We start from the raw sequence: 13,074 nt of genomic DNA on the forward strand, positions 1-13,074 counted from the left end.
GCGTGTGTTGTGCTCTTCGAGGAGAGTTCTTGGTTTATAGCTAAAGCTGCCATTAGGAGGGAGGCATTTTCTCTAACTTTTTATCTTCCCACCTCTTTCCAAGTTCCCTTTTCCCCTTCCAGAGACTCTAGGAAGCCATTATAACCTTGTTTTCTTTACAGGGTAGGAGAAGAAAGAATGTGGTGGATAGAAATGTACCTGTAAACATATTCCTTTAACTTCTGTGTTAATGTGTCCTTCTGGTAATGGCATTTTTAAAAAGAAAGATGGTGTTTGTGGGAGAAATGCATACAATCAATTCAGGAATATTCTTTTCGTAGAAATCAATGTGAAGTGAAGAAGCATATGAGTTCTCAGAGGGCATATATCTCCTTTCATTATAGCATGTTTATACTTTAATGATATTTGTTTCTGAGCATTTTCTCTAATATTTTTCAAATTCCTTTAATGTAAATGAATGGGGTAGCATACCATGGAGTTCATTTGACTTTTATCAAAAGATGTTATTACACAAAGCCTTTGTCTCATGATTAATGATTTGGGGCAGCTTTTTAAGCACTAGTCTTACTGCCACTAGTTATTGAAGGCTTGCATGATATTATGTGTTATAAAAATACTTTATAAGTAACCACAAGTGTATAAAACAACAGGACAATATACACCCCAAATTATTTGCGGAAATCTCAAGCCTGATAAATTCTAGGATAAGTGACATGATTCTGAGAAGGGATGGCTAATATTTTTGTTGACCAACCCATGTGGCAGGGGAGTAAACACAGTTTTAGATTTGTGTTCCCTGATGACTTTTTTGCAGAATCTATATCAACAAAAAAGTAACTCCACTGTAGTTTTGCAAGCCTTGATCACAGAACCTCATATTCAGTTGAGTTTAATTGCAAGCGGCTCACCATTTGCGAAGATACCATTATCTCAGAAGAACTGATTTCCAAAGCTAGACAGACTCTTATGTCGGAGTTGATGAGATGGGATCTTTTACTTGCGTGTACAGCAGAAAGCCCTTTGATCTAGGCAGCCATATGCACCTGCTACGGGTGAGTGCATGTCAGTCAGCAGGTGGCACACTTTGCCATCAGATCAGTGTCTTCCAAGCTGAACGGTAAATGTCGTGTGGACTGCCCCAGGTGTGACCGGAGGTGCTGCGCTCAGTTCTGAGTAGACGAATCTTGTCCCAGGTTTTGCCAAGTCTGGGCTTCCCCTCTCACGGTTCTTTATGGGAAAAGTGTCTGGGGCACTGTGGAAAGAGTACTATCTTTGGCATCAGAGTGAGTTCGACTTTGGCTCTCTTTCTTAGGTACCACTGGGCACATTATTGAATTTCACCGAGTCTCAGTTTTTCTGGTAAAAACAACAACAACAAGAAAAGAAAAAAAAAAAACCCGAGGGATAACAGTACCAAATTTGTGGGATGGCTGCAAGGAATGCTATGATGTCTGTAAAATGCTGACCACGGTCCTCATTGCATAATGGGCATTTTGTAAATAATACCTATTCTGTTATTATTCACTCTCCTGAATAAACTCTGTGTAGAAGGCTGCATGTTGAAATTAATTTTAAGGGAGACTCTGGACTGGTTCCTCAGATGATCCCTTCCTTTTGGTGCTTTTTTATATGTTCAGCAAGTAATGTATTTGGCTTTTATGAGGCAGGATCAGGTGGAAGAGATAGGACCTTACTGATGAGTTTGGAGATGAGATGAAGACTCAGGAAAGAAATGGTGAAGTACGGAACGCTACATCTGTGATTCTGGCATGTTCCAGATCAGGTGCAAAAGAGCAAGAGCTTTAAAGCCTGGTGTGGGGAGTGACACAGGTGTCAAGGGGCCACTGTATTCCCCAGTAGTACAAGGATTTGAGTCCACACCAAGGACAACAGCCATCTCACTGTCCCCAGCACTGGTCAGTACAACCCCGCAGTGTGCTTGTTCTGTTTTGAATTCTGTTGTTTTAAGAGAAACATTGACAGACGGGAGCACAGGTGGAGGAGCATGACCAGGAAACTGTGCTGTACAAGGAACAATGTTGCTGCTTATCCTGGAGGTGTGAGCACTGCCTTCCAATGTCAAGTGTTTGGAAGTCCATCATTTGTAAGCCAACGTATTGTATGGAATGGACGTTCGATAAAAATTTATCGAACAAATGAGGAATAAGCTTCTATAGGGTAGATCTAAGGACAGCTATAGTGTAGATCTTTAGCATAGAGCTAAAGGATCTAAAGAAGGAAAACCGGTTAGTCCAAGTTCCAGGAAGGCAGATTTCACTTGAAGAGCTGGGCTCCATATTGAGAGACTTGAACTGCAAAGAGTCACAAGCTAACTGGAGAGGCTGAGCGGTCTATAAATAACTATAAGGTCTAAGTGCCACAGAACAGGCATTTTAGACTCAGGGAAAGGAAAGAATCCTTTCTCTGTAGGGAATCGGGAAAGACCTGCAAGGGGAGGGAGAATAAAGTTAGGCTTGGATGTCCTAAAAGTGTGTTTCTGGAAGTATATGGGGGCAGTGGGGAGCATTTGAGGTTAATGAACCACACAAAGCAAGGGCATGGAAGCAAGGAACATTTGGCTTTCCTATGAGGGGTTAGATGCATTCATTTTACTTAGAGAGGATCCAGTGATTCTCCTGGGATTTGTTTTGAAAGTTATTCAGAACAGGAGGCCAAAGTTCAGTCACTTCAATATGCAGAATCATCATGTGATTCAACTGAATGTATTTTTGAGAATGTGTTGTGTTTTGATCAAGATTTTGTGGAAAGAAAATGGGATGTGATTCTTTAAAGGCCTTGACCTATGTGCTCTTTATCAGTGTTCTTAATCCAATCTAAGTAAGCTTCATTTGTTAGAATTTCATTTCACACAACCGTTCTAGATCCTATGTATTTCTTAAAGCCAGGCCCTTCTGCAGACAAAGTGATAACCTAACTTTTTTTTTTTTCCTCTAAATGTTTATTTATTTATTTTGAGAGACAGAGAAAGAACAAGCAGGGGAGGGGTAGAGAGAGAGGGGAGAGAGAATTTCAATCAGGCTCCTTGTTGTCAGTGCCAAGCCTGATGTGGGGCTTGAACTCATGAACCGTGAAGTCATGGCCTGAGCCAAAATCAAGAGTTGGGCACGCAACTCACTGAGCCACCCAGGTGCTCCCAAACTGATAAACTAATAAACCAACAAGATTTGTTCCTGCCTCCCTGAACCAGATGTGGTTGTGCTAGTTTTTGTGGGTCACAGCAGTGCTTCTTAAACTCTGTTGTGCATGTGGATCCCCTGAGGATCTTGTTAAAATCCAGAGTCTGGTTCTGCAGGTCTGGGGTGAAGTCTGAAGTGACGCCTTTCTTGCAAACTCCCAGGTAAAGCCATTGCTGTGAGTCTATGGACCACACTTTGAATAGCAAGGGTTTAGAGTCTATTTTATGGCTGCCTTTTCCACTCCAAAGTTTGGCACAAGACAGCCTGATAATACCTTGGAAGGCAGATGTGGTTACTGTGTTGATAATGACTTAAACTGGGCAAGGAGAATTGGTTTACTACTGGTATACTGGCTTATTACTTACTGCACCTTCATTTGTCTTTCCCTGGAGCAAAGTTTTACTTTTTATACAAAGAATTTGTACTGCTTCAAAAACATTTCCAAGTGGGCAATATTTATCCTTGAAATACTTTTTATCTTAATGTGTCTATAGTACCTTCCTTTCCCAAAATAGTACTCGATTTGTAATTAATTTGCAAAGAGCAGTTTTTTTAATTTCTAAATCGCTACAGCCTAATACAGTGACAGGCATTAATTAAACTTGCCATTACTAAATTTTTGCAAGCATTTATCTACTGTATAAGGAAATATTTTTAATTGGAATCTCTGAATCAAATGGTTTGTTTCTTTGAATGATTTTGTTAAAATGACTGATAATTATTCTTTTAGATGCTTACAGGAGAGCCATGGTAACACCATTAGAGATGAACTTATTTGGATCTTGAATGTTTTTCAGTTCTCAGGATGTTCCTTATATATTGCAACCATTCCTGTCAATAATTTTTGTATGAGTTTCAGCTAATTAGAAGGGGTTAATTATTAGCCAATTATGAGCAAATCCCTGTGGGATTAGAACATAGGGTGGGGTCAGGTTTGGGGGCAGGGATGTGTATACATAATGGAACGTGAGGTTAGAATGCAGAGAGATTCTTAGGCACCGATGATGAAATTTGCTTATGTCATAATTATGCTATTCTTAGTGGAAGTTGATACATTCCTTAACGTGGTCTTCACATCTAGCAGGCACCCCTTTCTATTTTGCTTTCATTCTCAGCCTAATAGGCTTCCTCTACTTTTTCTACAAGACTTGGGCAACTGATCCAGGCTTCACTAAAGCTTCTGAAGAAGAAAGGAAAACGGTGAGCTTTCTTTGTAATGTTACTTTTTTTTTTTTTTTTTTTTTTTTTTTTTTTAATAGGAAGGTTGTAGCAATGTTCATGTTTCTCATGGCTGCATCTCCGGGGCCTTGGCACGTAATAGATGCAGCATAAATCAACAAAGTTGAGATTTCTCCACTGTCATTCCTTTTCATTTATTTATGGAAAAGTTTTAAAAAGTATTTTGTATTTCCTCTTAAAGTCAGACCCAAGACTTTTCAAATGTAATTTCTGTTAGCGAACATGATCTGGATTTCTTTATAGGAACACTTAGATAATGATCATTTAGCTTAAATTCCCCCATTTGATACATGGCGAGTAACCAGGCAGGGGCCAGGGGGAGCCCTCCTTATTGCCAAGAGATGCTCCTTCTCTTCCTAAGATGTGAAGGTGTCAGAGGACATGCGTGTCTTCTTTCACTTCGAATATTTAGAATTGTCCTTGTCGGTGTTACCTATAGGCAATTCGTGGAAGACTGAGCCTGTGGTGCTTATCACCATCAGTTACAACGTATACTGATGGGTTTTGTTTGCTTTTTATGAATGTATCCGTGTATGTTTAGTTTTCTCTAGCAGATTATAACTAGATGATTGCCATTCATGGAGAGAATGGGGAGGTGTAATATGTGTGCCTTCTAATTTATTGGCTGTGGTTGAAAATGCAGCCTTGAAAAGTCACATTATTTTCAGGCACAGAATGATGTGGTGGCAGGTATTCCAGATTGCTTTCCTGGCCACCTCAGTTTGGAGAGAGAGCTGTGACAATGGTGTATAACCGTGCATTTGTCCGTTCCCCAATAAAACATAATTGTAAGGTCAAATTTCGTGCCTTTCAGAATATCATCACCCTTGCAGAGACTGGCTGTCTGGACTTCAGAACATTTTGTACCTCATGCCTTGTGAGTCTTTTTTTTTTTTTTTTTTTCAAATAATTTTATCCCGTAGTGAGAAAGTATATTCTTGGTAACATTTCTCACGTAAACATTTGTTAAATCTCCCTGGTATATTTGCACACCTTCGTCTTTACCAGTTTCTAATTTTGTATTACTATCAGAATAGTTTTCTGCCTTGAGCATATGAAGGAATGATGTTTACAGTTTCTCCAAGATGTCTGTGGTTAGATCTCTCTGTGAATGATCCATAGTGTGTTTTGATTGCTTTTTCCTGCCATGAAGGATATATTAGAACTAACTTCAAGTCAGAGGCTCATGATGACCCTAGAAACCACTTAGTGAAACCTCTCATTGCAATTGAGGAATCAAAGCCTAGAGGGAAGAAGTAACTTCCCCCAAATTATTGGCAGAGCCAGAAATGTAACTCGGGTTTCCTTTTCCCTTTTTCTTAATGGTGCTGCCTTATTTCCCTTTCATCAGTGTGAATAGGTTCTGGAATTCAAAACCCCTTTAGTGTTGGCCTACTCAAAATATATATGTGGAAGTAAATATTAATAAGGCATTCCAGAGCCTCTCTGTCAATTGATGATCTATTTAGGATTATTTGTACCCATGCCTTTATGATTTAGGAGTAAGAGTTTGCTTGTGGTTTGTTACCACTTTAAGACACTGAGTTTTGCTTAGACATGTCTTCATTGCCCACTTAGATAAGGAAGCCATTAAGGTCACTTCATTGCCACGTGTGTAACTCCTGTGTCGCTCGATACGATCAGCATTGTCTGTGGACTGGACGGTGCATAGGTGAGAGATTGAATTTCTTAGTTAACACTATGAAGTTAAGTATATATTTGGCTATATGTGTGATTAATAGAAAAAATAGAAGGGCATCTCAGGGGTCCGTTTTGTAGTTCTTCTTTGTCAGAGAATCCTCTCTATGGTGTTCACACGTTTGGAAAACTTGATGTTGATAATAATTAATGTCGTTTGTATAGTATTTTAGAGTTTATAAAGCAGTTTTGAATATAGTTTCCTGTCTGATCATCAGGGCACACCTATGAGGTTGGCATTACTGTCTCCATTTTAGAGGTGAAAAAATATGAAAGGCAAATTATTTGCTTGAGGTTACTTTAGTAGTATTGGTCTTCTACACCAAATAACCAGGTTCTTACCACATTTTGTGGCTTCTCTCTCTCATGTACTTCTCCACTTGGCTCCTTCAAAGCTCAGGTAGGAGCTTGAACCAGAGATGGTATGGAGTATTCCTTGTCCTCGTCGGTAGCCCTGAGTTTCCTCTGAGTGGTCACTGTAAAAGCCAGGGGATTATTATGAGGAACTTCAGAGGAACTATGGTTATTTGTCCCCAGGAGAGGATATGCTTTTATAATCTTGAACAAAAGGCTGCCTCAGTGAGTCAGGTTTCTTTAGTGCATTTTGATGTTCTCTACTGTTCCTAGAGAACAGCGAAGAGACAATTCCTAGGGTCCCAAGCTTCATGGACCCCATCCCACCGTAAAGATGGGATGATTAGCATTAAGGCAGGCAGCTGTGAATGGAAGTGGGAAAGCAACAGTAGTGAGCCCCTGTATTTTTATTATGCTGCATTTAACGTAGTGGATCATCTTGTTTGGCTGCCAGGCCTATGAAGCAGACAGAAGAGAGATTATCTCCATATTAAAAGCAAGAACACCGGATCAGAGAGGTTAAATGACTTCCCTGTAGTCACACAACTAGTCACCCGTGGACCTAGGTCTCCTCATTGCACTGGGCATTGCTCCTGCTGCTGGGTTTTGCTGTCTTCGGAGAAAGTGGGGACATGGTGGTACTTTGGTGCCATTAGCATCAGAGTGCTCACAACTCCAGTGTCAAGAGAGCAGCAGAAACAAGCAGCATAGGCGAGAGAGGCTGCAGGCTGCCCCTCTTTTTCTGTGTGTGGGCGCCTGCAGGACATCTATTTAGTGCTGCTCTTCAGATTCATTTTCTCTGTTCCTCTGATCAAGTGAATCCCTGATGTTCAGAAATTGTACTTCGTAAACTTGTTACGTGCAAGGAGTATAGGGTATGATTTGCCTAAAGTCCTGCCTGTTCCCCTCCCTCCAGTGCAGTATAGGCCACCCTAGAGCTGCATATGCTTAGTAAATCTTGCTTTGTTCAAAAAAGGTATCTTCTCTTAGGTAAGCAGCAGATAAATATTAGTTCATTTAACATGGACAGTTGACCATGACATATCAGAGCTGTTTGGTTTTGGTTTAATGGTATTTAAATGCAAAGTACTAGCTTATTTACTTTTTTACTTTGGTGGAAGCTTTTGACAGGAAAGTGGTTAGTAAGGTCTTGATCTGGAAAATCATTGTAAGCAAAAGTATTACATGTGTTTTTTCTTTTTGCTGTAGGTTTCGGCAACCATCATTATTACATATTCTTCTTACTTTTCCTTTCCATTGTTTGTGATTGGATTATATATGAATCTTTCATCTGTAAGTATAAATTTTTCTTACAGCAAGCTCATGCACCCATACTCACACATACTTTTCTTGGTAAATTCTTGAATGGCACATTCTGGCTGGGTGACTATGAACCACACCCCTACTAAAAACGAAACGGCTGCCTCTAAGACTCTCAGCATTGGGAAAGCTGCAAGGAAGACTTGAAGAGGTTAGTTGTCAGCACCTGGGAAGAGATTGTATTCTAAAGCGACCTTGATAAATTTGAGAAGCGGTCAAAATATAAAGTCATGTAAGGCAGGTGCAGATTTATCACCCAGTGAAGTGAGGAAAAATCAGCGGCTCAGGCACAAAGCGAGGGAAGTGATAAGTAAATAAAATAGGAAAAAGAAAAGGTTGGTGCTGGACAGGTTGAAGGAAGGCGGAGGTGGTCACCATAGTGAAGGAACACAACTCTTGATAAATGTCAAGTCACAGCTTAGAGCTAATGGGAGAGCGAATAGTCATTGAAAGTTTGGGAATAATGACCTGGAAGGGAACATTAGGCCACTTATTCTGCATGCCTGAGACAGAAAAATAACTTCTCAGTAGCTGTGTGAACAGGCGTGTGGGGGACTTGAGGACGGAGTGACACCCAGCTGTTCCAAGCTGATGGACTAAGAAGAACGGGGTTTACATTGAAGCAGGAAGGATTTGGGTTAGCTCTTAACAGTTGCACGGCTGTGCTTCTCAAACCTGGGAGTGGTTTACCTAACCGGGAAAACGTATAGTGCTTGTAGTTTATTTATTTTGGCTTTCCTTGTTTCGCTGTTTATTGTTTATTTTGAAGACTTTGGGAGAATGTGGCTTCACTATAAATCCATTTCTTCCCACCTTCCTGTTACGTTCATGCTCAGGTCTTAGATTCCAACAGTGGAATACTAGTTTGTTGCTTGTGCTAAAATGCAGAATGATCCAGGAAGATGTTAGCAACATTTTTTTCCACTTTAGTTTCTTTTTCCCTTGGCATCCTAAGCACCCCCTCTCCCTGCCTTCCCTCGGCCTCTGCTCCAGCTTTTTTTAGTTTAAATTATGCTTAGTTTTTGAAAAAGAATTCCTTCTACTCTGTCCCCTAGCCTCCCAGTTACCCTCCCCAGAAACATCAAGTTTTGGGTTGTTTGGCATTTCATTTTTAGAGATTATTAATTAATGTCTGTGTGACATGTTGTGTTTTGGGTTTTTTTGCCCTGCCCTAGGCCTGGAGAGGGCTTCAGTTAGTTACCTTCTCAGCCCCTTTCTCGTCTGACACCTTGGGTGTCTGTGATCAGTAGGGAAAGCTTCTGTAGTTCAGTGTAAGTGCCACCCTCTCAAATGGACCTAATAGTCGGAAGGTTGTGATCCCTGGTACCATTTCTTGTCAAAGGCCATAAATAATCCTGAGCATTGAAATTTAAAAAACCTCTTAGGTTATGTCCTGTGGTGTAAGAAGTAAAAGATTTCTTGGCAGTGCATCTTTCTACTGAAAGAACTGCCCTTTTAATGCCTAACAATAAAGCATGTTCCTGGAAGACCTTTTTAGGCTGGCCCGTGGACCAACTTGTCCCTTGGACGTGATCCTATTGGGAGAGAAGCCAGGTTTTACACCACTCTGTCTCTCCTGCTTCTCTCTTCACTAAAAATAGTCCCCTTTGTTTGGTGTCTGTGTCCAGCATAAGACTGTATTGATAAGGACAGAAGTAATTTTCCATCACTTTCCTTCTCTCCACTTTGCTTTCGTATTCTGTGCATTGGCTCTTCCCTCTTTGTTTCTATTCTCTGGCTCTGAACCAATTTTTGTATTATATTTTGTCTGTTAGAAATGGTCCACTTTATATTCACCTGCGACCATGTAGACTAGTCAACGTATTTTGCTAGTTTTATCCCATTTATATTCTGGCACCGAATGAGGACATCATGTCATTTATCATTACTTCACAGACAGGAAAAATGAACTTGTGCCTCATTTTTCTAACAAGGCCTCCCCGCCATCCCACCTTCTTTGTTTGGCATTAACACTCCTGATGCGACGGCCCTGATGCACACGAGCCTCGTGTGAGCCAGTTACAGCTACTTCTGGCTCTGTGTAGCCTCCATCCGTTCTGTCCTTTGTGAGGTCTGTTTTCAGGATGGACACTCAGAAAGGGTCAGCATCCTGCAAGTTACAGGGAGAAAGATTTTAGATCATGGTTAGAAAGAACACTGTAGCTGGCAGAGCTATCTAAAAATGAAAATGATCGGCTTGGTACAGTATGAGTCCCCTATCATTAGCCAGTGACCACCTGATAAGAATGTATTATTAGCACATATTAAAGTTGTATATCACAGAAGATAATGTATGTGGCCATTTGTGGCCATTATCTTTGACATTAAATCTGTAATCAGTCCTATGAAAATTCTAGTTGGGGGTCATGCCGTGTGATCAAAAAATTTCCCAGAAGAGCGCAGTAGAAATCTGTAAGCTGGAAGAAAGTAGGTATTCTTTCCCACTCAGCAGCTGTTTCCTGTACCTGCCGTTGGGAATTATAGTCTTTTTTGTCATATCAGGTGCACGAGAGGCATCTTTGTCTGCCGTCCTAATGAGAAGCTCTCAAGAGAGTGTAATTTGCCTTAACTTGTTGCCTTGATGGTTACTCTGTGGTGATTACTCTTAGATTGCTTCTGACGTATAGTCATGAAAGATGGTTGGGAATCAAATAAGGCTCAAAATGGGGGAAAAAAAGACTTTTTTCTTTTAAGACTAAAATGGACAGACAGGTGATAGTAAAGTCAGGGACTCATTTTCTTGCTGTCCCAGGAGCTCTTAAGTGCTGCTTTGGGAAACTGTCTGAAATTACTTATCAAATTGTCAGAGGCATTTATGAAACCTCAAGGTGAAAATTTACAGAATTCTTATTTCAAAAATAATTTGCCCTCTATAAACTGTCGTGAGGCCTACAGAAGCCATTGGCTTCGCAAGACCTTGAGGATTTGTTCCCTTGTTTCTGCTGCTTCCTACCTTCATTCTCCTTCGTGCTGCTCTTAGCTGCATAGCTTAGGGAGGTCACAAAGGCCATAGTGAAGTCCTCTCTTTTAATTGGCGTATAAATAGGTGTTCCTGGAGAGAAATTGAGCCGTGCCTTTATGAATCTTTTTCCCTCCTATATGAATCTTTTTCCCTTTACTCTTTTCCTAGGGGTGTCTGTCTCATGAATTCCCTTACCTGGACTTTCTCCCTCTCTACAGGATAAATTATGGTGCCGGTGCAGAAGTACACCCAATAACTGCATGCTGTTAGGTTGTGTTCCCATGGTTATCTGGGCGCTTACAGGATTTCTTGCGCCTACAACAGCCAAGTGATCTGAACCCTTAATAAGAGTTTATTCAGTGCTATAATAGACTCCTGTGTATCATGGACAAAATAAAGAATTTTCTAAGACAGACATTTATTAAATCCAGTCATTCTCTGTCATCAAGTCCTTAAACAATTAACTTTGGGCTGGTTCATTTTATGCCGAAAATGGTGGTTTTAGTGGTGGTCTTATGGACCTTTTTTGCTTTTATTCCTTTACTGCCAGCTACCAATGCAGTGTTATCATATAGCTTTAATGAGTAATGAGGTGCCAGTTTTTCACCTTGGCTAGTTAAGTTGGCACTTGGAAGAAAAATTCTTTTTTTCACCATGTTTTAGATTTTTAAATTATTTTAAATTTTTTTTTAAAGTTTATTTGTTTATTTTCAGAGAGAGCATGAGCAGGGGTGGGGCAGAGAGAGAGGGAGAGAGAATCCCAAGCAGGCTCTGCAGTGTCACCGTGGAGCTCGACGCAGGGCCCAACCCACGAACCATGAGATTATGGACTGAGCCAAAAGCAAGAGTCGGATGCTTAACCGACTGAGCCATCCAAGTACCCCCGGAAGATAAATCCTTAAAGCTGGGTTCTATTCTGTGCTCTCATGTCTTACCGTCTCTTCTCCCTGAAAAGAAGTACAGCGATTTTATCTTCTTGTACAATAATCACTGGTTTGTTGCCTTTTTAAATAATGAGTTTCTTTTTTGTGAATCCACAGATTGGTCAAATCATTGTGCCACGACATTCAGAGAAGATGGACTGTGGACCTACCTCAATCAGATTGTGGCCTGTTCCCCTTGGGTTTTATATATCTTCATGCTAGCAACTTTCCACTTCTCGTGGTCAACATTTTTATTATTAAATCAGCTCTTTCAGGTATTAATTTCTCTTCTGTAAAGCCTTTGAGTAAAATTTCCAGTACACTGTAATAAGGTAGAAAGACTTGAATTTTAAATCAGAAGGCTTTTGGGTCCTAGTTCCACCTCTGTCACTTACTCTCTGGGTCTAGGCATGTCCTTTGACTCTTGGATTTCCAGTTCCTTGTCTGTAAAATGGGGTTGATAATGCTACTCTCACAGGATCCTTTAAAGGTTAGAATAATGAGTTGTTAACTTGTCCGTAGGGATGATCTAATCTGATCTTTTTACTTTACGGATAGAGTTACAGAGAGCTGACTTGCTCAAGGTCACCCAGTAAGTGGCAAAATCAGAACCGGAAACTTAGGTCCACTGACCGTCCTGTTCAAAGGCTTTTTTCATCATACAGTTAAATCATACAGTATGTGAAAACATGATATAAAATATAAAAGCATTGTGCAGGTGTGAGATGATTGTCTTCTCTCACCTTTTCCAACCCTGTTTGTTGTCCTGATTATTATACAGCACTTATATGGGTAGAAGTGGGGAGGAAATGCAAGATCCCACACTAACCAGTGTAACCATGGTAATTACACTTCTAGGGAAGGTCATGGCCATTAGAAAGTTCACTCTCCAGCGCAGTAGTAGCCACATTGAGCTTCCGAAGAAGCTACTGTCCCTTCCCTGCTGCCTTCCTTCCCCTATGAGCATAACCTAATTCTCATTGTTGCTGTGGCCCGTGCTTGTGGAATGGACGGCCGTGGTCAGTCTGAGCCAATTACTGTGAGACCTCATATAATTAGAGCATTACTCCTCAAAAGTGCATTCCACGGGGCGCCTGGGTGGCTCAGTCGGTTGAGCGTCTGACTTCAGCTCAGGTCACGATCTCGCGGTCCGTGAGTTCGAGCCCCGCGTCGGGCTCTGGGCTGATGGCTCAGAGCCTGGAGCCTGCTTCAGATTCTTTGTCTCCCTCTGTCTCTGCCCCTCCCCCGTTCGTGCTCTGTCTCTCTCTGTCTCAAAAATAAATAAATGTTAAAAAAAAAAAAATTAAAAAAAAAAGTGCATTCCACTTTAACAGGGAAGTAACCAGTTCTACAATAATAGTAACAAAGTGATAAAGACAGA

At 40.8% G+C, this 13,074-nt stretch overlaps 1 protein-coding gene across 15 annotated transcripts in view; it reads left to right on the plus strand.

The window, feature by feature from the left end:
• Positions 1 to 13,074, plus strand: part of ZDHHC13 (zinc finger DHHC-type palmitoyltransferase 13) — a 62,215-nt gene that overhangs the window by 32,130 nt on the left and 17,011 nt on the right. For all 15 annotated transcript variants that reach the window (XR_007156323.1, XR_007156330.1, XR_007156329.1 and 12 more), the window contains 5 exons: positions 4,273 to 4,397; positions 5,251 to 5,313; positions 6,015 to 6,108; positions 7,698 to 7,781; positions 11,811 to 11,968. Coding sequence is in view for 3 of the 15 variants with exons in the window: in XM_047878276.1 (XP_047734232.1) it covers positions 4,273 to 4,397; positions 5,251 to 5,313; positions 6,015 to 6,108; positions 7,698 to 7,781; positions 11,811 to 11,968 (524 nt within the window). In the remaining 12 variants the exon portion in view is untranslated. The remainder of the gene's footprint in view (positions 1 to 4,272; positions 4,398 to 5,250; positions 5,314 to 6,014; positions 6,109 to 7,697; positions 7,782 to 11,810; positions 11,969 to 13,074) is intronic.

The sequence above is a fragment of the Prionailurus viverrinus genome, chromosome D1 (assembly GCF_022837055.1).
Source record: "Prionailurus viverrinus isolate Anna chromosome D1, UM_Priviv_1.0, whole genome shotgun sequence".
NCBI classification, from domain to species: Eukaryota; Metazoa; Chordata; class Mammalia; order Carnivora; family Felidae; genus Prionailurus; species Prionailurus viverrinus.